We start from the raw sequence: 25,910 nt of genomic DNA, 5'->3' as shown, positions 1-25,910 counted from the left end.
AGCTAGAGTGGTTTGCGCTAAGCCGCCTTCTGCTTCTACAGATTATTTCACTTTTAAACTATAGTGCTCAAACTGAATATAATACTAAAAGGGATCAATATCAAATGATTAAACAGGAAACATTCCTTTCCAATTTTTTTATCCCTAGTGAGTTCCATCCTGTTCTAAATACCATTTTCCTAACTGTTCAGTCATTTCAAGTTTCAGGGAACCAACTCAATCTGAAAACTTGTTAAGAAAGAGGAAATCTAGCTATTCTGTCTTTTCTATATACACTGTACTACACGAAAACAAAAAAGTTGATAAGAGAAAGTTCTTTACAGAAGTCCACCACTAAATGAAGAATGAATGATAAAATTTGAATAACACTGTTTTGAACTCCTAATGAAATAATGGATCTAAGCAATGATCATCAGTAGCTACTGAAAAACCATTAAGTGAAAAATTGATATGGAACTTTACAACGGGTGATTAGCCTGACAATACTTGAACTAGTTAGTGATCAGTCTTATCACCACAGAGAGAGAGAGAGATAAGCAGACATTATGTGACTTCTGATATTATGCAAAAGAATGTACAATAGTCTATAAAGTATTCTTTCAAAGAAACTTAAACCCAAGTCTGATCAAGCCCCTGAATTTAATTACCAGCTCATAAGAACCATAGGTGATAGAGGAATGTGTTAAGTGACACCCCAGAGAGACAGTCAGCAAACTGTGAACTACTCAGTAAGACAAATATCTACTTTATGCATAAAGTAAATTACAAAGGGGGAAAAGGGCAGAGAAAAGAACTACAGATTAAAAGAGACTTAGATAATATAACAATTAAAAACAATATGTGGACCTTGTTTAGATCTTGACTCAAGAAAACCAACTGTACAAAAAAGGAAAACCCTTTATGACAATATGGGAAATGTGAATCCTAACTGGATATTTAATTATATTAAAAAATTGTTAATTTGTGTATGATGATAGTATTATGGTTATATTAAAACAACATGTGTTGTTTTAAAGATACATGCATATGCATATTTACATATACTTACATATAAAATTGATATGATGTACAGGAATTGCTTCAAAATAGTCTGGAAGAAAGGTGCAGGGAGCTCTGGTATAGATAAAATAAAACTGGCCATGTACTGACTGTTGAAATTGAGTAATAGGTGCATAAAAATTCATTGTACTCTCTATTTTTATATGTTTCTAAATGTTCATCTTGAAGTTTGAAAAAAAAATTTTTTAAAAGAAAGAACTGTCCTGTGTAGACTGTAAATGTCCAAGGCATTCTTACTTAACATATTGATTGAGCCCACCTACACAAGGCACAATTCCAGGTACTAAAGACAGTATAATAAGAGAGAAAGCATTTTTAAATTCCCTACAACAGAGCAACTAACAAATGAAATATAATTATTACATAATTATTAATACAGAGGAAAAAGTAAGTAGAAGCATATAATTCTAGATATTTACTAATAGTATTTGATAAATATGAACATGAATAAGCAAATGGATTTTTGTCTTGGTAATCATCTACCATTTTTTTCCACTTCTGATCCACAGCTTTCCAATACTACTACCAAAGTAGTAAATCAAAGTAAAAATATTATATACTGGCTTCCTCCTTTCTATAGAAACACTGATTTTATATTCTTTGGCAATTTTTGGTTTCCTTTTGTTAGGTCAATTTAAAATCAAAATTATGACAAATGCATTCGGCCACTCCCCTCTTAAACTTTACACTACATTTATAAAAACAAGAAGAATTTAATTAAAGTAAAAGAAAACTGAGAAAAGTAAGAAAAACATTTAAAAACAATAGCTTGAGAATTTTCCATGTAATCATGGATATCAAGATCAATGGCCTTCTATGAAAACAAAGATAATAATAAACTAAATTATTAACGGTACATTGTGCTAGTCCAATTAATACTGTTCATTCCTACAAATCAGAAACTATGTGACAAAGAATTATAAATTATCTTTTCTTGGAACTTAATTTGAAATCTCATACTTAAAAAATGAAAACTATTATAAATATCAATACTTACTTATAGATACATTTATAAGCAGTTCATAAGCTTAAACATTTCAAAATAAAATATACAAATATATCTATATCTATAGTTGTCTTTTATGATTTTTTAATTTTTATTTTTAAAAGACCTTTCAAACTGCTAAAATACTAAAATTCTCTTGACCAGTATATTATTGTAGACAATCCTGGATGAGTAACATTGGAAGAAAATACTTATGAAAAATATATATTATGCAAAAAAATTAACAGTTATTATTTGTAGAATGAGCCATTCTGTTTCATGAAAAAAGAAGAAGCCTGTTACCAATTTCTAGATCACAACAGAGAGGAGTAAGTAACACCAGTTGAAAAGAATAAAACATTAACAGAAATACAATTTTGATCATATCACCTAGTTCCTCATGAAGACTTTTCACATTCAAAAAGCAAGAAGGAAAAACTGCAATACATAGAGCAGTGTAAATCACTTATAAAGCTCATTTTGGGAGACAGGATTAAATATATAGGATCTCGATAAGGAATAACAATGTCAGATGTTATTCAATGTTATCTTTCCTGATTGGGGGACACATTTTGGTGTGTAGTATCTATAAAAACATCCAAAATTGAGTTGTCTAACAACCCAGTTCAACCGTACACTGTTATATGCTGAACGTTCAAGTAGAAGCAGCCAACATAAAAACCAAGCCTCTACACAGATGTAAGACAACCCAACATTGGGCAATGCAGCCTGGGTATCACTACTGTTGTGTCAATTGTCATGGCAGCGACAGGAATCCACCTCTATCTCAGGAAGCAAATTTTTTTCTAAAAAAGAACATCATATACTGACTGCATCCTTAGAAAACTGACCGGCTAAAACTGCAACCAAGAAAAACAATAAGATGAATGTAGCACTGGAGAAAGACAATTACTAGCATTAAAAAAAAAAAAAGAAGAAGCTGAAATAGTCAACACAAGTTTCTTATAAACAAAAGAATTAACTGAAACCCAAATATTAAGGAGCTCTTGGCCATAGGTCAGACAAGGCCCAGAATTCTGTCCTTTTGATCTCTAGCTCTGTATTCTTTACATTACACAGCACTACCAACTCTTTCAATGATGTCTTAAGTAAATCATTATTAAAATAGCTTGTAGTTATTTTAAACTAAAGTATTTAAAATAACTTTACTGAAGACACAAGGCCAGCAGGTCAGATGTGTATATCCCAATCAGCTTGTCCAATGACCCCATTAGAACACTTGCCCAAGGTCACACGTTTCCACCAGACTAAAAGAACCCACTAAAGAACCCACTAAAAGAACGCACAATTTGTCTTCCTAGAAAAAACAAAAATCTGTCTAAAGTCCAGATTCTGAGGTAAATGTGTTCTCTTCACACATACCAAAACTTAATCTTACTGCTGTTTCCCACAGATTTTGTTCTAGGAATTTCATGTTAGTCTTCTTGTTCTGGGCGATAGCATACTGTATAATTCAGACCACAACCTGTGATATCAGCATGTTCCAAGCCCCTTTCATAAAGTTACCCTTCTTTCCCAACTGTTAAGTATCCTAAAAAGCACCCTGTTTCTTCTAAGTTTCACATCCAGACCATTAACACCAATGGCTGTTATTTCAGAGATGAGCGTATCAAACATACAGTAAATCTATTATGTTGTTTAGAATTTTTTCCATGAAACTTTGTAATACTTAAATTTTCATTTATATTTTAACACATATATTTTCCCTCAAATAATCTAGACTCTCATCAAGTCATAAAGACATCGAGAGAAAGTAAATTTGTCATATAAATATTTTATATGTAGACATAAAACCACACTACACAAAACATATACTTTTCTCTAAAATTATTTGGTGAAACATTATTTGGTTTTTCTCTATTCTTCCTGATACACTGTCTTTCAACAGTATCCAATCCTTAAACATGAAGAAACCTTATGTAAATAAACTTAATAAAAACAAACTCAAAGGGCCACACCACCAAATCAGCAATCCCTAATACCATTTGCTCCAAGAACTACTGCAAAAGTTTTTAAAAAGTACCTATAAAGAGTACCATAATATAAATGTGGTATATTTCAGAACACGATTTATGTTAATAGAATTTTCTAAGTTTAAATAATTCAATAAATTGCTAAAAACAAATAGCAATCAAGCAATTATTTCAAATACTAAAACTGTCACCTCTTTGTTGACTGACAGTTATTAATTTTTGTCAAAAATTGTCCCACAGAAGTCATAAAAAATGGCCACAATATCTATCTGAAAAGTTTTCTGAGAAACTTACCATCATTTTGGCTCTTGCCCTTCACCTCCTCCTTCCATGATAGGATGGTGTTCAGGGGAACATAGTCCCTTATGTATTCTTTGCGTCTCTCCTCTAAGGTCATCTTCAGTAAACGTTCTTGCAAAATAAAAGCAGAATCTCCATTTGTATTTAACTTTTAAGTTCAAGAATTATTTTATAATTTAAATATTAACTATGTTAAAGCACACAAAAAATCGGCGTGGGCTTGAGAAACAGCAAAATCCAATTCTAATGATTCTATAAAAGGTGTCAGATTAATGCCACATAGCAAGGAAGAAAAAAGGAAACTTTTTCAATCAATATCTACTGATAGTCTACTGTGTGTCAGGTGCTATGTTTATACACTGCAAGTACAAAGGAGATCCTTAACCTTCACAAGACAAAAGAGGAAATGAATATGACAGCTACATAAGTAAAATCCAAAATCCTAAGACAGGTATGTACAAATGCTAAGAGCACAAGAAAGGCAGCCAAGATAGTTCCTTAATTCGAAGATGCCATCAACAATAAAAGTGCACTTTCAATTTAATAATATCTTTGTGGAAGTGATTAAACAATGCTTTCAATGTACATCTTGATTACAAAATTTAAAAAAAAATTTTGAATGCATCTTAGAATTGATAATAGTTGGCGTCATTTATAAAGAACTCACTGTGTGCCAGGTACTTCACATGTATAATTTTATTAAAACAATCTTTCCAACAACTCGGCAAATTGATAGTATGAGTTTTACTATTTTATAGATCGGAAAATAAAGAACATCAAAGTTCAGCAGTTTGTCCAAAGAGAGATTTCCATTAAAAATCTAGTTAGGTATCTCCATTAATCAGAAACTACAGCACATACCAATAGCCACTGTACTGTACAACCTTTTCAGGAAAAGTTCACCAAAAGAGGTGTTGTGTATACTGGTTCCTGAGGATAGGTAGAATTTTGTCATGAAGAGGTAAGAAGGATATTTCATGTCTAATCACCCTGCTGTACACCTAAAACTAATACAAAATAATATTCAATATCAATTGCAATTGAAAAATTTTTTAAAGGTGGGGGAAGATGAAGAGGAAATTTACAGGTTAAAACAAGTAAGTCTTGGGGATATAACATACAACATAGGGAAAATAGTCAATAATATTGTGATAGCGTGGTATGGTATCAGATGGTTGCTGGACTTATCATAGTGATCACTTCCTTAGGTATATAAATGTTGAATAACTGATGTACACCTGAAACTAATATAGTATTGTATGTTAGCTATATTTCAATAAAAATACTTTTTAATAAGTAAGGCTATACTTTTTAATAAGTAATGCTATTTCAGACTAGTAAAGCAACGTAAATAAAGACAAGGAAATATGAATAATTTAATGAAGCTGCAAGATATGCTATGAAAAGGAAAGTGGCCACACAAGTGAAAAGTAGCTGGAAACAAGTTAAAACAAAAATGTATAGGAGCTTGTATACTATGATGAGCAGTTTAACCTTCGTTCTATAAGGTAGACCACTAATATTCAAAGTTGATTATGCATATCCCAGAAGGTACATGAAGTGATCCACTAGGATACAACAGAAAAAAAGTATGAAATTCTTTCCATATTTTTAATCTAAAAACAAAAGGAAGAAATTAAGATTTACTAATATTCAATACATAAATTGACACTGGCAACCTCACTCAATCGGTATGTCAGCTGTCACCAAAGGACATATTCTCACTCTCCAATTCTCTTTCAGCATATTACAAGGTATTATAGTTTAGGTGAATGGATTTAAGGACAGTATCTAGTTTTAGGTAATCTAATCCTCACACAATAATCGCTTTTAAAGATTCTTCCACAGAAATAAACCGCAGAAAGTATTGATCTAAGCACAAGTGAACAAGTAACAGGGAACCAACATTTCCCCCACTCCTAGAACTGTCTTTTCTTCAGTCACATTGGTAGATAGAAAAAGAAAAAAAAAGCTATTTTAATTAGATGTGATATAGTCAAATCACAATACTACCACAATACTCAAAGGTCAACACTGTATTGAATTTCAGATGCCTACAGGGCACTCAAGTTGAAATTAAGAATGAGGGACTCAGAAGAGAGGTCTAGCCTAGAGATTTTGGAAATCATAACCCAGACTTACTGAACTATAGGAAGTTCATAGGAAAGGGTAAGGGAGGGAGCATACCTCAAAAAATAACATTTACAGAGTGGACATGAAGAAGGAAAAAATGAAATAAAGCTTAGATGCCACTGGGGGTACAAAGTGAATCAAACCACCAGTGATGTGGAAATCAGTAGAGAAAAGAGTTTTAATAAGTAGAAGAGGAGAAATATTATCAACTGCTACACAAAGATCCGGAAGAATAAAAATTAATAAGCCATTGGTTTTATCAACTGAGTCAGCAACAACACGGAAAAGAGAACAAAATGGTTAACAGAACTGTCTGGGTTCTAATCCCAAATCATGCAAATCTATGTGATCTCAGGTTACTTAAGTTCTTTATATCTCAGTTTCTTTTTTAGGTAGGTTCATAGGTATTATTCTCAACTTCTGTATAAGGCAACTAAAACAAAGAGGTTAAACAACTTACCCAAGGTTCCACAGGTAGTAAGCAGTAAAACTAGGTTTCAAATGCAGGAAAATCGTGTCCAAAGTCCCTACCGTACACTACCTCATAGAGTTGTTGTGAGAATTAAATGAGATAACCCATGTAAGGTACTTAGAATAGTGCTGAACACACAAAAAGAACTCAAATTGCAATTATTTTTATATTAGTACCATCATCATTGTTATTACTGAATGACTTTAGAAATATTAGTTTCATTAGAGTTTAACTGAGATTCAGGAGGATATGAGAGACGGAGGAAAAGAAAGTGAGAACAGCAACTCCAAGGTGAAATCCTGTGGAAGGAAAACTACTTTAGAGTAGAAGAGATTTGAGAATTGTTATAGGCTGAGGAGAGGGACCTAAAGACACTGAGAAACCAAACATCCCACAGAATGATCAAAAATTATGCTGAATGTTTAAATTTAAAAATATTTATTTCAGGAAGAGACACATTGCCATTAATCCCCCTCAAAATACTCCCTTCGCTTCGAACAAACTTATCCCATCATTCTTGCCACTTTCTGAAGCAGTTCTAGAAGTCCTCTTTCGTGTCTTTAGTTGCACTGTCTTAGCTGCCTCAAGGTCCTGAATCAATTCAAAATGTTTACCTTTAATGGTCATTTTGACTTTGGGGAAGAGTCAGAAGTCGCACAGAGCCAGATCTAGTGAATAATGTGGATAAGAACACACCACAATGTTTCTGTTTGACAGAAATTGCCGTACCAAAAGCAATGTGTGACACAGAGCCTTTCCGTTGTGATCACAAAATAGGGTGAATGCTGCTGCCAACTGCCATCCAATGGAAAGACAGGGATCCTTAACACGGGAAGCAAGTGTCAAACCTCACCTAGTGTGTGACAAGTTTCAACTTGTTCAGCGCAGTCAGATGGGTATGAGCTACGGTTCAGAGAAGCTGTATTTTAAAGTGTGCCGTAAATCATCCTCCATCACGACAATGATCCATGTCACACATCACTCCTGGTATATGGCAATTTCCATCAACAACAACAACAAAAAACAACATTACAGTGTGTCCTCATTTACCTTATTCATCGGGTCTGGCACCGTGCAACTTCTGGCTCTTCCCCAAAGTCAAAAGGATTCAGGACATCAAGGCAGACATGACAGTGCAACTGAAGACACGCATGAAAGAGGACTTCCAGAACTGCTTCAGAAAGTGGCAAGAACGATGGGATAAGTGTGTTCAAAGCAAGCGAGAGCATTTTGAGGGGAATTAATAGCAACGTGTCTTTTACTGCAATAATTTTTTTTATTTAAACATTTACCATATTGTTTGATCACACCCCTGAAAGGGAATAAATAATAGCACAAGATCTCAAAGAATTCAGGAGATGAGATAAATAGCACAAGCAGAGAGGTCAGAAACAAAGAAGAAAAGTGCTTCCTCTGAGATGGAAACAAAGCTAAAACAGCAAAGCACATGTAAAGATACAGACAAATAAGAATACGGAGGAAGATGTTAGGACTGTTTATGTTACATGACATGTATTTTCTCCGTGAATTAAAAGGCAATGTCATCTGTTCACTATAGGAGGATGGGGTCTTGATGGAATAGGAAACTTGAAGGGAATGGTAAGTTTGGAATAATCACATCAAGGAGGATAAAAGATGTCTAACACTTACCACAGCACTACTTAAAAAGCTCATATCACTAATATGGAAATATTGAATATCATTGATCATGTTGAAATATATGAACCAACTACAGTTTTAGTATATGTCAGAAGATATATATGGGAATGCAACCTGGCCTCTTTCATTCCCTTTATTTAAAAGTTTAAGTGTGGACACTCAGAACAAAACAAGATCAATAATAAGGCATTAAGATAAAACAATGAGATAAAATTTAAGTTTCAGTACTTGAAATGATAATACACATTAACTGGTTTTGAATTAAGGCTCAAAATATTAGATCGATAACATCTATTTAACATGTGGACTTGAGAACTCCTTAGTTATTTGTTCAAATAATGAAACTTACTGGGGGGCCACATACGTATACTATACAGTTTCTTTGTTATTACACAAAACTTTTCCTTAAAGAATGCTTCACCTTTGCAATGAATCCTTTCTTTGTGAACCAAACATGCAAGTAGGCAGACCTACTTATTAGATGGTATACTGAGTTAGTTAAAATATGTTTATACTATGTCTTGACATTTCAATGAGGTGGGTTAGCGTTCCTTTAGATTTAAATAACAGCTGCAAAAATACACCATCCTCTCCATTGTAATAAAAGGAAAAAGGTCATTCATCCCACCAGTTTATTTAATACTACTGTACTGGAAATCCTTAGCTCCTTGATGAAGAGATGTGTGTGTATATTTGTGTGTGTGTGCGTGTATGTGTGTATATGTATAAATGTATATATAAATATCTAAAAAATATTAACTATTCCAAAAATAGACACCTTGATAAGACACTGAGACACATATTAAAGTCTTCAATTCTCAATAACTTTTTCCTTTAAACACTAAACTTCATGCAAAAATAAGTTAGTTTTGGACAAGAGAAATTCATTTTGTTAAATGCCTTGTTTAATTGTACATTCGCTTCTTTACTTAGAAAATATTAATTTGGTTGTATTTCCCCCCATAATTAGAAGCTAAAGAAGAAAAAGAATTAAGACATTAAATATTCTAAAAATTCCTGTTTGGCATAGTTCAACTTGTAGACGTTAAAAGAAGGAACCATCATTGTTACTTTAGGGCATTATCTTTTACAACAGAAAAAAGAGTTCTTTAGTAATCACTAAATGATTCCTGTATTGAAAACAATCTCCATGTCTCCCAGTATTGTGTCTTATTATCAATAATAGAAAATAAAAATTCAAGACCATCAAAAAAAAAAGGACATGAGTTTTCAATGTTTGCAAGTAAATCCTTGCTGAAAGTGTGTTGAAACTAAAATAACTGCTACTGCAAAACAAAGCAAAATCATTTTACACTACTTTATATTATCAGGCTATTATTCTCAACTGCATTTGAGACACCAGAATTTTTAGTTCTATATATGCTCATAATCATTAAAACATAATTAAATGACATACAAGCTAATCTTTCAATATTTTAGACACCATTTTCATTGGTTATTCAGTTGTTATTTTAAATTTTCCAAATTATTATTATTTTTTATTCTTTTTCATCCCTTTCCTTGTGCATTGTTTGAAGTAGGCTCTATAGAGAGGATTCTTTTTACACATTCATTCCCTTTCTTGTCCACTGTTTTGCCTATGTGTTTACAAAGGCCAGGACTTTGCAAGAAAAATCTACAGATTTTAAGGAGCTATTATTATCAAAGAAATCAACTTTCAATCTAGTCACCCCTTTATTCTTCTATAAAGAAGATGGGAGGGATACTTTGGAGAGATTTCCACCACCTTCACTAGACCTGACTCCATACATAGCTTTAGTACATCTTAGCAGTAGCAATGCAAGTACTTTCGCTACTTTTCTGTAAAACGATAAAGAATAAAGAGGTGCGAAAAGAAGAAAAAACTCCAGACTCAAGTTTTACCTTAGAACATTCTATATGACGCCAGAGAGAAACAGAGGGAAAGAGAGAAAAGAGGGTTGGAGAGCACAAATTCTGTCTTGTAGAAATCTGTTTCACTGTCAATCTGGCTGATTTGGATGAGCCTTGATATGCACAAAATCAGGAGTGGCTTTATTCAGAGAGTGACATCAGTCTCACAATTCTTACTCTGAACAACTTCAGACTATGAATGGGGATGGAATATGGAGAAACACTGCAGAGAGCAAAGCCCATTCAGACTTCTCTGAAGGCACCTATCCTCACGGACAAAACGCTCGGTTTAGCTTTCCCTCAGAGTGCCAGGTTTCAAAAGTCACGCTGCGGCACAGAGGTAGAGGACCTAGAGAAGGGGTAAACACTCGAAGGTGGGGACACCGCCAGCTGAGAGAGTAGGGGACCAGACGGGAGTCCAAGAATGGAAGGGGGCCGGCGGGGCGCTGAGGCGCAGCAGCAGCTGCAGCGGGCGTGTCCCCCGGCGGGCACGGACACGTCCGTGGGACACCCGGCCAGGAGGACCAAAGTCCCCACAGGGGTCTGGGGAAGGGGTGGGCGATCTGAGGAGGATGCGCTGGGCCCTGGGCCTGCCGCGCGCGAGTCCACGCTGCGAGTGAGGCAAAGGCAACCCAGCCTGGGGAGAAGGTGACCGGTCGCGGCGGGCGGCAGAGAGGGGCGTGCGCCCACACGTGAGCGAGCTGCAGGTGCCCGGGGGCGGCGCGTGCACGCCGGTGTGCAGGCGCGTGTGTACACGCGACGCAGGAGGGAGGCGGCGCTGGCCAGGCGGGCGCGAGGCGGGAGCTCGGGCGGAGGGCGCCGCGGCACACACACCACTGACCCCCGCCCCCAGCCCACCCCCACCCCCCGCACCCCCAGGACTCGACAAGCCGGTTACCTTTCTCCTCTCTCCACACCTTTTTCTTCTTGTTGCTGGGGTACATGTTGCTGTGGGGGTGGCTGGCTTTAAGCTGCAAGTTCCCCAGGCTCACGGGCAAACAGGGTGTGTATGGAGTGGGAGGGGTGGGAGGGGGCACTCGGGAGGGAAAAAGTGAAAGAGGCTCCGCGTCCCGCGCCGCTCGCCGTTCTCCAATTGTCACTTTCCGCTCTCAGCCCGCGCTCGGCTTTGGCTCCCACCCGCTTCAGCCCTGCGGACGCCGCCACAGCAGCACCTCAGAGCCTGTCAACTAGGTCACGCCTCGCTCTAACCTAACACCCGCGCAGGCCCCGCCTCCCAACCGCTAGCCAGCGCCGCCTCCCATTGGCTGTACTGCCCGCCGCTCTTACTCCCCGACTTCGGCTCCAGGGCGCACGCGCATGCGCAGGCTCGAGCCGGCCGCCGAGGACGTTGGGGAGCTAGAGGGGGCGGAGTTAGGGAGCGAGGGTGCTGAAAAATGGCCTCGAGACGGGGGCGGGACGAGGAGCGGACGCCTGGGAGGAGCACGAGGATGCTGGCCCTTTCTCTGGCCTCGAGGCCCTGGGAGGACCTAAGGGAGTGGCCTATAGGCTAGGTGCTCCAGGTGACCGAAGAGCAACCTGAGGAACGCTGCTGGCTCAGGGACTGGAAGATATGGACGTGGGAAATGTGAGTCAACATGTGTTGTCCATTCTCACTCTATCTGGCCAGTCCGCACGGATTTTACCACATAATACAACGTTTTTCTTCTTTGTGGGCAAATATTACCAAAGAAACAAAAGGGTTGGGAGGGAAATGGTTCCAGACCATACACAATGGGCTCCTCAACCTTGTAGAAGTAATTACAAATTTCACTGGAGTTCTGTTTTAAGAACCGGCAAGTAGTGGATAACAAAAACGTTATATTAGAAACAGAAGTCTTACATCAAAGCAAATTAAAATGGGTGTTAACCAGAGTCAGGTCACTTTATCGTTTTATTCCTCCACCAATTGCTTCAGGTCAAGGTGCTGGCCCAAGGGCTGGCTTGATTCTGGGTAATACAAATCTGTCTGTCGGTGTTCTGAAAATCCCGTTCCGGTAGAGTCCACCACACAAGTAGATTGACCTAGATTTTAGGGGAAGTTTGGTAACCCTCTCCCTAAATTTATTGCGTTTCTAAATATCAGACCATCCTCTGGTCTTATTTGGGGGGTGCAGTGAATCCACATTTATTTGACAGTTGGGATGCTGTGTTATATGTATTCTACTTAAGCAAGGTGTGAAAGACCAAAAATGACTTGTAACACTTTTTTTTTAATAATAAAAGAAAGAAGAAGAAAGGGGAAGCCCCATTAAGAATTGTAAAGAATGAAATGTTATGAGTAACAGGATACTCTCATGAGAATGATTCATATTAGAAAGGTAATTTTCTTTTTACATCATCTCTTCTTCTGCTTTTCTTTTAATGCTAATTACATAAAATTTTATTTGGCTGAGAGAAATAGAGAAAGCTTCAAGGAGGAAGTGACATTTGAGCTAGTAATAAAAATATGCTCTCATTTATTGGCAATGGAAATAAAGAGGGCTCTGATTCAAGTTGTAATACCAAGGTAGAATCAATAAAAATTGGTAATGGAATAGATTTAGAGAAAAGGATGGGGATGAGAAAGAAGATATGGTTTCATGGGCTACTTAAGGTGGAGAACAGCAATATTGTTAATGATATTAAACAATACAGGAGCAACTGCAGATTTTGTGTGGAAGATATTTTCTTATTTTGAAATGCTAAACGTAAGGTGTCTTCAGGAAAATGCATCATATGAGGCACTTTACCTTCAGCTACAAGAGGGACGCTGTATTTACCGAACCTAGGGCCAATCCTTCTACCTGTGGTTTCTTAGGAACATTACACTGTTGATTATCCTGTGTCACATATCAACTCAAAGAACTGGACCATCCATCAACTTTTAAACTTTCTCAAGTCTCTCTCACATTTAAAAAAAAAAAATCCTTCTATGAACCTACAATCTCCTTCAGCTAAGAAGCTACTGCTTCTTCCTTCCCAAAAGGTTGGAAATACCTGCTGTCAGTTTCCTTACATCCCACTTTTTGCTCTTCAGTTCACTCTAATCTGGGTTCTTTCCTATCAGTCAACTATAACAGCTCTTACTAAGGTGACCAATGTCCTGTAGTGGCTCTTAAATGGATATTTGTAAATCTTTCTCTTACAAGATCTCTCAGCAGCATTTAACACTGTTAACCCCATGTTGCTCCTTTCAGCACTCTTTTACTTTAACTTCCTCACCTTTATGAGTATCCTCCTAGAAAGGAAACTCCCTCTCCCTATCTCTCTCTCTTTCTTAGTTTCCTTTTCGGCCATTCCATTTTGGAGTTTGTTAAGATTCAGTAGTAGCCCCATGTCTCTTTTCCTTTGAATAATTTCATCCATAGTCATGATTTCATTGATTCTCAACCAGGAACATTAGCAATGTCTGGAGACATTTGCTATGTGCCCCCAAGGAACATTAGCAATGTCTGGAGACATTTTTGCTTGTCACAACTGGGGGAAGAATGCTACTGACATCTAGTGGGTAGAGGCTTAGCAGCATCCTACATTGCAAAGGACAGCCCCCACAACAAAAAATTATCTATCCAAAAATGTCAATACTACTGAGGTTGGGAAATCTTGAGTTACACCAGTGACTGCCAAATTTATTATCTCCAGAAAAAAATTTCCTGTTGAGGTTTAGACCTATACCTGCTACCATATGCTAGATCTCAATTTTAAGAAGTGGTGTTACATACTGCTTAAAAGGCATTTGGAGCCAAATCACCCAGATTCAAATCCCAGATTTACCCTTATTAACTATGTGATCCTTGGCAAGTTTCCCAAAGTCTCTGCACCTTATTTGGTTTTCTTTTAATCTGTTATATGTAGATGATAATATAGAATCTACCTGATAAGATCAATGTGAAGAACAAATGAGTTAAAATACATAAAAGACTCAGAACAGTAACTAGTACATAGTAAATGTAGTAAAGATGCTCATTAATAGAATTTCCTCTCTCTTGGTCCATAGGAAGACTATTTCCCAGCCTCCCTTGAAATAGGACATGTGACTACATCCTGAGTGGGTTATAGAACAAAATTTATGTATGCCACTTCCAGGCCTGAACATCAGATTCCCTACACACTCATCCATATTCTTTCTTTCCTTTCCACAATGATCTCAGAAGCATCATCTCAAGAAGGAAATTAAATTGGATCCTTGAGTCACTACTTGGAGAAGTATCTCAGAGATCTAAGGAGTACCATATCAGGCTATGATGTAAATAAGAAACTCTTACTATGGTAAAGCATTGGTATTTAGAGAGTATTTGTTGCAGAACTTAGTATTAATTACCCTGACAAAATAATATTTAATGTGTCAAAGTACCTTAAATGTACACATACCATACTGAACTCATGATCTTTCTCTCATATTTAGACCTTTTCCATTGTTCCTTATCTCTTTGAATGACTCCATCACCTATTTAGTTGAATAATCTAGAAACTTAAGCACCACCCCTAGTACCTCTTATAACTTCACCCTCATTTCAAATGAATTGTTATACCTTCTCAATTTTTCCTACTATATAACTCTTAAATCACTCTCCTTTCCAATAGCACTGCAGTAAGCTCAGTCTGAATTTAAATGGACTACTACAAAAGAATTCCTACGTGGATCCCATGTTCACTTTTGGGATTTTTTTTTTCTATTTATTCTCTACTCTGCATCTAGTGTTATCTTCTTAAATATGATCATGTCATGTCACTGTTATAAATCATTCAATTACTTTCTGCTTGTCTTTGCTATGGATTGAATTGTGTTCCCTCAAAATTTATATGTTGGAGACAGGGTCTTTAGGAAGTAATTCAATAAGGTCATAAATGTGGGGCCCTATTCCAGTGGACTATGACCTTATACGAAGAGGAAGAGATCTCTATCTGTGTCCCTTTCCCAGAACCCCTCAACATGGCCATAGTGAGAAGATGGCCATCTGCAAACCAGTGAGAGAGACTTCACCAAAACCAGACTACACTGGCACCTTGATCTTGGACTTCCATCCTCCAGAATTGAGAAAATTAATTTCTGTTATTTAGGCCACCTGTTATTTAGGCATTTTGTTATGGCAGCCTAATATAGTCTTATTATAAAAACTAAATCATTAAGAATAAAGTGTATCACCTACCAATTCTGCTTTATTTTACACCACCCAATCTTTCATTCCAATCATACCAACTCTAGAGCTTTTAATTTCCTTAAATGCATCTTATTCTTACCACATGGTCTTTTCACATCTTTTCCACTATACGTGGGACCTAATTTGTTTAGTTGACCCATTCTCATTCTTCAGAGTCCAACTTAAGAGTCAGAGTCCTGACTCTGATCTCAGCTGACTTCTACCCCCAGTTTCCCCTTAGATGCCTTCAGTGCTCATTTATTTTCCTATAAAGCACTTTTTATGCTTTGTAATTATGCATTTACTTTTGTGATTATCTTGTTAATATTTACCTTTCACTCTGGACTTATAAACTCTCTCAGGATAGGAAATATATCTTTTTGCTCATCATCCACAGAGAATGGCACAATGCCTGGCAAAAAGTGGATTCTCAATATTTATTAAATGAATAAAATAATGAAAGTTAAATGAGCAGCCACAGAGAGACACTGGCAAAATTAAAGGAAGAGCACATGAGATCAAAGGGGTTAGCTTACCTGGGGAGGCTCTAATTTTAATGTGAAGACTAAGAGGAACTAAAAATTGAAATTAATGAATACCTCAAAGAGAGTTACCATTCATATTTAGCATATAGTAAGTATTTAATAAATGAATGAATGAGTGAATGAATGAGTGAAGACAGAAGAATGAGAAGTGTTCAAGAATGTAGAAAAATAATCGCAATTCAATTTTCAGAGAAACCAATAATATATTTTCAAAAATATGTTTCTGGTCCAACAGGTTAGATGTTGCACAGAGATAAAGTAGGATGCGAACTGAGAAAAGACAGTAGACTTATAGTCTATGTAAATTAGCAGAAATAAAACCCAGCAGTTGAAGAATAAGTAGGCGTCAACAAGCCAGAAGCGGTAATTATGGACTATTCTTTTGAGATGTTTAGAAGCTAAAGGATAAGTAGAGGAGATAGTAGTTGAAAGGATACCAGAGACAAGTGAAATTTTTTCTAGGAGAGGTGGAATGAAAAATTTTTAAATTAAGAAGAAGGTTGGTAACAAAAAGATTGAAACAGAGAACAAGAGAAGAAAGAGGAGGAGGAAGAGGAGGAGGAGGAGGAGGAGGAGGAGGAGGAGGAAGAAGGAGAAGAGAGGAAACAAATGGTTGATGGACTGAAATACTAGAGAAAGTAGTTGTGGATAGAATTAAAAGTGAGAGTAGAAGGCTTGGAATTAGAATATAGGAAGGGCATTTCATATTTTGGGATGAATTAGAAAGAGAATGAATAGATGGAGATTCAAAAATGTTTAAATAAAAAGGGAGAAAGTCGAGGGAAGATAGGTCAAATGATCTCAAATTTCAGTAAAAGTAGGAGGCAAATCATCTGCTAAAAGATGCTGATAATTCTGGATCCAAATAGGGACTGAAAAAAATATTATTTAGAGAATGTTTAATAGATGATATTTAAAAGTTTAAATAAATTATATTTAGGTAATATTTTAAAGTATTAAAGTTAGGAAAGTTCTATTTTGAAGTCCCTTGGTGAAAGGAAAACTCATTAGGGACTCTGGTAAACTGAACAATGGTCCCAAAGATTTCCAGAACGTCATCCGTAGAACCTATAAATGTTACTTCGTTTGGCAAAAATCACATCTCACTTTGCAGATGTGACTGAGGATCTTGAGAGGTGAGATTACACCATCTTGGTTAGCCCTAAATGTAATAAGTATACTTATAAGAGGGAGCCAGGGGGAGTTTAGACTAGAGAAGAGGAAAAGGCAGGGTGATGACTGAGCAGAGATTACAGTGATGTGGTCACAAGTCAAGGAAGGTTGGCAGCCACTAAAAGCTGGAAGCTGGCAGGCAAGGAATGGATTCTTTTCTGGAGCCTCCAGAAGGAACTATACCTGCCCTTGAGTTTAGTCCTGTAAGAATTCTTTCAGACTTCTGACCTCCAAAACTATAATAGAATATATTTCTGTTGTTTTAATGTACTAAATTTGTGGTAATTTGTCACAGCAGCAATGGGAAAACTAATAAAGGGAGTAGACTTGTAAATTCAAGATAATAAATATGTCTGCTTCTGAAGTGTTTCTGGAAACACTGTAAAAGTTGAATATATTTTAAGCATAATTTCTCAACTACTTCCATTTCTGGGATTATACTTAATATTGCCATGCTTTTACCTAAACGTTCATTTTGTTATCTGGTCCTAGCCTTGAAAACACTCACTTGTGAAATGCCCATATTGTTTAAGATAGTAAAGAAGGCATTTCCAAATACACTTTAATGAAAGTTTAGTAAAACACCTTTTGTTTTTTTTAAGTCATTGATGACTTGGATGTTTGCCTTTGTCCCAGTAAAACCCCAGCAGTTCCTCACTTGAATGAGTATAAACATTTTCACTCAGATGAGGATTAAAGGCTTGGTGCATATATTTCTTGTCCACCATAGCCTTGAAATACTAGATTAAAAGATGTTGTCAGATCAGCTCATGTACTTAATTGGGTTCTCACATAAGTGCAGTTTGCACCTCTAGAGGTAACATAAAAAAAAATAAGAACTTTCACCAACTGGAAACATCATTTAAACATTAGTGTGGACATATGCAAATTGGGCTTATGTCCCTTCCTTTAGTTTCAGAGAGCAACTCCTATCTATTTCAGGCCTACCCCTTATCTCCTTCCAAAGGAGTAGCAGACTAGGTATGTTTGCCTCCCACAGTTTGCTCTTCCAGCAGCTACCTTCATTCCAGGATGAAAGAAACTTCCAGGCAGCTCATTGGCCCAAGAGTATTGAAATGGTTGCTTAGCAACCAAATCCTGACCCCCCCCACCCCCACAAACCTGAAAAGAAGAAACTTGTGGGCCAGCCACCTAGTTCTGCCTGTGTTACACTGCCTGTGCACTTAGAAGATGAAGCCCTTGTCCCTCTTAATAGACATATTGATCATTCTTGGGGTCACAATTAAAAGTAAGTTTTTCTATCCTTATTGTTCTCTGTAAGGGTTTTTTCTCTTTAGCAGCTCTAAGAGTGAAAGTTTATTTAAATCAGAAGTAACCTCACTATATGTCCAATTAACACCATTTTTGAATAAGAACTTAAACTATTTAATAAGGATAGATAGTAATTATACTCTCATTTATGACAGTACTTGAGAAGGAGTGTGTGTGTGTGTGTGTGTGTGTGTGAGAGAGAGAGAGAGAGAGAGAGAGACAGAGAGAGAGAGAGAGAGAGAGAGAGAGAGAGAGAGAGAGAGAGAAAGTGGGAGAACAGATTGAACAAAATCCATGAGGAAAACATTTAGTAGTTTTTATACAGTACGGATATTTGATACAGGTTAAGTTTTGTTAAACCTAAAATATCATGAGATCTAGTTCCAGCACTATAAAGGAAAAGTAGAGGACTCAGATTGGTAACATGTAATAAATTTATATTCTTAAAATTTATTTGGATCTTTTCACACTAACAATTCTACTTCCAAAGTTTCATGTTTCCTAACTAGTTAGTTACTGTCTTAAAATTGAAATTATTCTCAATCTTGTTTCTCTGGCCATTTATTGAGTTAAATTTACCCATCCTTACATAATTTACTCATCATGAATTCAATTTAAGAAATATTTATTTGCATTTAAGCCAGGAAAGCAAGCTTGGTATAACATCAAAGAATTAATTAACACACCACATCAGTAGAATAAAAGACAAAGCTTTTGAAAAATTTCAACACCCCTTTGTTGTGAAAACACTCAACAAACTAGGAATAGAAACTTCCTCAACCTAAAAAAAGGCATCCTTAAAAAAAAACACCTAATAAATTTAATGCTGAGAACCTGAAGTCTTTCCCCTCAAAATCAAGAACAAAACAAGGATGTCCACTTTTGCTATTTGATTAGAAATTCAGCATTGTACTGGAGATTTTAACCAGAGCAACTAGATAAGAAAAAATAACAAAAATAAAAGACATCAATATTGGAAAGGAAGAAGTAAAACTATTTCTACTTACTAATGATGTGATCTTATATACAGAAAATCCTAAGTAATCCACTAAAAAACTATTAGAACTAATAAACGAGTTCAACAAGGTTACAGGCTAAAAAATCAATATACAAAAATCAATTCATACTTAAACAGTCTCAATGAACAAACTACAAATGAAATTAATTCCATTTACAATAGCATCAAAAAGAATAATATACTTAGGAATAAATTTAACAAAAGAAGTCCAAAGCTCATACACTGATAACTACAAAAATTGTTGAAAGTTAAAGAAAATCACAATAAATGAAAATACTTCCTATGTTACTGAATTGAAAAATTTATTATTAACATGATAATACTCTCCAAATTGATCTACAGATTCGACACAATCCCTATTAGAAATTAACAAAATGAACCAATGTGTCCTTTGATGGATGATTGGATAAAGAAGATGTGGTGTATATACACAATGAAATACTACTCTGGCATAAGATGAAATAGTGCCATTTGTGACAACATGGATGGATCTTCAGATTATTATGTTAAGCATAATAAATCAGACAGAAAATGTCGAGAACCACATGACTTCACTGATATGTGGGATATAAAACTGAAAGCAACAAAGGAACAAGACAAACAAAGAAACAAAAACTCATAGACACAGACAATAATAGTTCTGTGGTTACCAGAGGGTAAGGGGAGAGGGTAGAAGAAGAGGGTAAAAGGGGTCAAATATATGGTGATGGAAGGAGAACTGACTCTGGGTGGTGAACACAATGTGATATATAGACAATGTATTACAGAATTGTACACTTGAAACCTATGTGATTTTACTAACCATTGTCACCCCCAATAAATTTCAATTAAGAAATTAAAATGATTGGAAAATTAATATGTAAATGAATGTTCTTCTTGAAAGAAAAGAACAAAGTTGCAGGACTCATGGTTCCCAATTTCAACAGTCATTACAAAGCTACGGTAATCGAGACAGTGTAGTACTGTCATAAGAACAGACATGTACACCAGTGGAATATTATTGAGAGTTCAAAAATAAACAACACATTTATGGTCTTGGCAAGGATGGCAAGACAACTCAATGGGGACAAATGGAGAGCCAAGTGCAAAAGAATAAATTTGGAAGCCAACTTCATACCATGTACAAAAATCAGTTCTAAATGGGTCAAAGATCTAAATATAATGGCTAAAGCTTTAAAACTCTTAGAAGAAAACATAAGCCTAATTCTTTGTGACTTTGGATTAATCGATGATTTCTTAGATGTGCCACCAAATCACAAGCAAAAAAGAGAAAAGAAAAAAAAGATTCAAATTGGACATCATCAAAATTAAGCACTTTTATGCTTCAAAGGACATTATCAAGAAACTGAAAAGAAAAGACAACACCCTAAATGGGAGGAAAATTTGCAAATCATACTTCCGTAAGCATTTAGTATTTATAATACATAAATAACTCTTACAAATCATCATCAAAATGATGAACAACTCAATTTTTTAAATGGGCAAAGGAATTAGGTAGTTATTTCTCAAGATACACAAATGCCCATCAAGTACATGAAAAGATATTCAAAATCACTGGTCATTAAAAAAATGAAAGTCAAAACCACAATGATATACTACATCATATGCATTAGAATGGCTATAATTTAAAAAATGGAAAATAACAAGCTTTGGCAAGGATGTGGAGAAACAGGAACCATCATACATTGCTAATGGGAATATAAAATGATACATCCACTGTGGAAACAGTTTGGCAGTTCCTCAAAAAGTTAAATATAGAATAACCATATAAGCCATCAATTCCACTACTAGGTATCTACCCAAGAGAAATGAAAGGATCTGACCACACAGAAAACGTGTGCACAGTGTTTATAAAAAACATTATTCATTATAGTTAAAATGTGGAAACAACCTAAATGTCTATCAACAAATGAGTGTATAAAAAAATTGTGGTGTGCCGTATATAAATGTAATAGAATATTATTCAGCCATAAAAAGAAATGAAGTACTGATAAAATACTGCAAATCAAATGAACCACAAAAACATGAGTGAAAGAAGCCAGGCACAAAAGGCCACATATTATCTAATTCTTATTATATGAAATATATAAAATATCCAGAATATGCCAATCCATAGAGACAGAGAGCAGATTAGTGGTTGCCAAGGAGATGAGCGAGGGGGTTTATTTAATGAGTACAAAGTGTACTTCTAGGTTAATGAAAAAGTTGTCAAACTAGAGAGGAATGGTGGTTGCACAACATTGTGAATGCACTAAATATCACCTAACTGTACACTTTAAAATGGTTAATACTATGGTATGAATTTTACCTAAATATTTTTAAAGTTTATCAGGGTAACAATTGTTAGCAAAGTTACATAGATTTCAGGTGTACAATTCTGTAATACATCATCTATACATCACATTGTATGTTCACCACCCAGAGTCAGTTCTCTTTCTGTCACCACATAAGTGATCACCTTTACCCTCATCTACTACCCACCTCCCCCTTTACCCTCTGGTAACCACTAAACTATTGACTGTGTCTATGAGTTTTTGTTTCTTTATTTGTTTGTCTTGTTCTTTTGTTGTTTTCAGTTTTATATACCACATATCAGTGAAATCATATGGTTTTCGACTTTTTCTGTCACTTATTTCACCTAATATAATAATCTCAAGATCCATCCATGTTGTAACAAGTGGTACTATTTCATCTTTTCTTATGGCAGTATAATACTTCATTATATATTGAGATATATATAGATATATATACTATATTTAGATATAGTATATATATATAGATATAGATATAGATATATATAGATATAGATAGTTATAGATATATAGATATATATATACTATACTTCATTATATATATACTGTACATATATACTATACTCATATATATATATATATATATATATACACACACACTGTGTATACATACTATATATATATATATCTCACAACATCTTTAGCCAATCATCTATCAAAGGACACTTTGGTTGTTTCCATGTCTTTGTCACTATAAATAAAGCTGCAATGAACATCATATGTCTTTATAGATAAATGTTTCCAGATTTTTTGGATAGATACCCAGGAGAGAGATTGCTGGGTCATATGGTAATTCTATTCTTAATTTTTTGAGGAACCTCCACACTGCCTTCCATAGAGGCTGCACCAATCTGCATTCCCACCAACAGTGTATGAGGGTTCCTTTTTCTCCACAGCCTCTCCAACACTTGTTATTATTTGTCTTGTTGATGATGGCCATTGTAACTGGTTTGAGGTGAGATGTCATTGTGGTTTTTATTTGCATTTCTCTGATGATTGGTGATGTTGAACATTTTTCATATGTCTATTGGCCATTTGTATGTCCTCTTTGGAGAAATGTCTCTTCATGTCCTTTGCCGATTTTTTAATTGGATTGTTTGTTTTTATGTTGTTGTTGAGTTGTATGAGTTCCTTATATATTTTGGGTATTAGCCCCATATCAGAGGCTTTGTTTGCAAAAATCTTCTCTCATTCAGTAGGTTGCCTCTTTATTTTGTCGATGGTTTCTTTTGCTGTGCAGATTTCTGTTTGATATAATGCCATTTGATTTATTTTAGCTTTTACTTCTTTTGCCTTTGGAGTCAAATTCATAAAATGCTCTTGAGTCCAAGATCCATAACTTTAGTACTAATGTTTTCTTCTATGAAGTTTATTGTGTCAGGTCTTATGTTTAGGTCTTTGGTCATTTTCAATTAATTTTGGTACATGGTGGCAGATAGCAGTCTAATTTGAATCTTTTGCACGTGGCTTTCCAATTCTCCCAGCACCATTTATTGAAGAGGCTCTCTTTTCTCCATTGTATGTTTTTGGCTTCTTTGTCAAAAATTATCTGTCCATATTTATATGGCCTTATTTCTGGGTTCTCAATTCTATTCCATTGGTCTGTGTGTCTGTTTTTCTGCCAGTACCATACTGTTTTGATTATAGTTGCCCTATAGTACAAGCTGAAGTCAGGGAGTGTGATACCTCCAGTATTGTTCTTTTTTCTTAAGATTGCTTTGGCTATTCGGAGTCTTTTGTGGTTCCATACAAATCTGATGACTTTTTGTTCTATTTATTTAAAAAATGACATTGGGATTTTGATGGGAATTGCATTAAATCTGTATATTGCGTTGAGTAGTATCGCCATTTTAACTATGTTGATACTTCCAATCCATGAACACGGAATGTCTTTCCATTTCTTCGTGCCTTCTTCAATTTCTTTTAAAAATGTCTTATAGTTTTCAGTATATAGGTCTTTTACATCCTTACTTAAGTTTATTCCTAGGTATTTTATTCTTATTGCAACTGCAAAAAGAATTGTGGTTTTCTTAAATTTCTTTTTCTGAGATTTCATTGTTAGTATATAGGAATGCAATGGATTTTTGTACGTTGATTTTGTAGGCAGCAACTTTATTGTATTCGTTTATTGCTTCTAAGTTTTTTGGTGGCGTCTGTAGGGTTTTCTATGTACAGCATCATCTCATCGCAAAAAGTAACAATTTAACTTCTTCATTCCCAAATTGGATGCCTTTTGTTTCTTAATCTTGCCTGGTTGCTCTGACTAGGACATCCAATACTTTGTTGAAAAGCAAAGATGATGGGGACACCTTGTCATGTTACTGAACATAGAGCAAAGGGCTTCAGTTTTTCAACATTAATTATATTAGCTGAGGGTCTGCCATATATGGCCTTTAGTATGTTAAGATATTTTCCTTCATACCCATTTTATTAAGTGTTTTAATCATAAATGGCTGGTGTATCTTTTTAAATACTTTTTCTATATCTATTGATATAATCATATGATTTTTGTCCTTTATTTTATGTGGTGTATCACATTAATGGATTTGTGTATGTTAAACCACCCTTCTGTCCCTGGGATGAACCCCACTTGGTCGTGATATATAATCTTTTGAATGAATTGTTGCATTCAATTTGCTAGAATTTTGTTTAGGATTTCTGCATCTGTATTCATCAGCAATATTGGTCTGTAATTTTCTTTTTTTGTGTCGTCCTTATCAGGTTTTGGTATCGGGATAATGTTGCCCTCATAAAACGAGTTAGGGAGTGTCGTCTCTTCTTCAATTTTTTTTTAAAAAGTTTGACTAGGACAGTTATTAGAATCTCTTTGAGTGTTTGGTAGAATTTACTAGTGAAGCCATCTGGTCCCAGATTTTTGCTTTTGGGAAGGTTTTGGATGACTGATTCAATTTCATTACTGGTGATCGGTCTGTTTAGATTTTCCTGTTCTTCATGGTTCAGCCTTGGAAGGCTATGTTTCTAAGAACTTGTCCATTTCTTTTTGGTTATTGAATTTGGTGGCATATAGTCCTTCATAGTATTCTTGCATGATCCTTTGTATTTCTGTGGTGTCCATGGTAACTTCCCCTCTTTCATTTCTGATTTTCTTTATTTGTGTCTTTTCTCTTTGTATCTTAGTGAGTCTAGCCAAGGGTTTGTCAATTTTATTAATGTTTCCAAAGAACAAGCCCTTTGTTGCTTTTATTTTTTCTATTGCCTTTTTGTTCTCTATTTCATTTAATTCTGCTCTGATTTTTATTATTTCCTTCCTTCTGCTAACTCTGGGTTTCATTTGTTCTTTTTCTAGCTCTTTAAGGTATAACATGTGGTTACTTATCTGGGATTTTTCTTGTTTCTTGAGATAGGCCTGTAATGATATAAATTTCCCTCTTAAAACTGCTTTCACTGCCTCCCAAAAATTTTGGTAGGATGTATTTTCATTCTCATTTGTTTCTATGTATCTTTTGATCTCTCCTCTTATTTCTTCTTTGACCCAGTAGTTCTTTAAAAGTGTGTTGTTTAATCTCCATGTATTTGTGGTTTTTACCTGCTTTCTTTTTGTAGTTGTTATCCAATTTCAAAGCCTTATGATCAAAGAATATGCTTGGTATGATTTCAATCTTCTTAAATTTGCTGAGGCTAGTTTTATGTACCAATATATGTGCTATCATTCAGAATGTGCTATGTACACTAGAAAAGAATGTATAGTCTGATGTTCTAGGATGAAGTGCTCTATAAATGTCAATTATGCTCATTTCATCTACAGTATCATTTAGGGTTGATATTTCATTATTTCTTTTCTGTTTGGATGATCTAGCCATAACTGTCAAGATGTATTTAGGTCCCCTACTATAATAGTCTTTTGGTCAATTTCTCTCTTTAGTTCTGTTAGTAGTTGCTTGGTATATTTTGGTGATCCCTGATTGGGGCACAATTATTGATGACTATTATGTCTTCTTGTTGTATTGTCCCCTT

The 25,910-nt window shown here is 35.5% G+C and overlaps 2 protein-coding genes across 6 annotated transcripts in view; one reads left to right on the top strand and one right to left on the bottom strand.

Moving 5' to 3' along the window:
- The window catches only part of MACROD2 (mono-ADP ribosylhydrolase 2), a 2,186,605-nt gene extending 2,174,899 nt beyond the window's left edge, over positions 1-11,706 (bottom strand). For all 5 annotated transcript variants that reach the window (XM_081033481.1, XM_081033483.1, XM_081033484.1 and 2 more), the window contains exons 1-2: positions 11,394-11,706; positions 4,333-4,449 (exon numbers count right to left, since the gene is read on the bottom strand). In XM_081033481.1, coding sequence (XP_080889607.1) covers positions 4,333-4,449; positions 11,394-11,439 — 163 coding nt within the window. In that variant the 5' untranslated portion in view covers positions 11,440-11,706. The remainder of the gene's footprint in view (positions 1-4,332; positions 4,450-11,393) is intronic.
- Positions 11,707-18,524: 6,818 nt separating this feature from the next.
- SEL1L2 (SEL1L2 adaptor subunit of SYVN1 ubiquitin ligase) overlaps positions 18,525-25,910 on the top strand; it is a gene marked incomplete at its 5' end in the record, with an annotated part of 128,974 nt that continues 121,588 nt past the window's right edge. The window contains one exon of the mRNA XM_081034662.1: positions 18,525-18,582. Within this exon, the coding sequence (XP_080890788.1) occupies positions 18,525-18,582 (58 nt within the window). The remainder of the gene's footprint in view (positions 18,583-25,910) is intronic.

The sequence above is a fragment of the Rhinolophus hipposideros genome (genome assembly GCF_964194185.1).
Source record: "Rhinolophus hipposideros genome assembly, chromosome: 22".
NCBI lineage: Eukaryota > Metazoa > Chordata > Mammalia > Chiroptera > Rhinolophidae > Rhinolophus > Rhinolophus hipposideros.
This window is presented reverse-complemented; position numbering and strand designations above follow the sequence as displayed.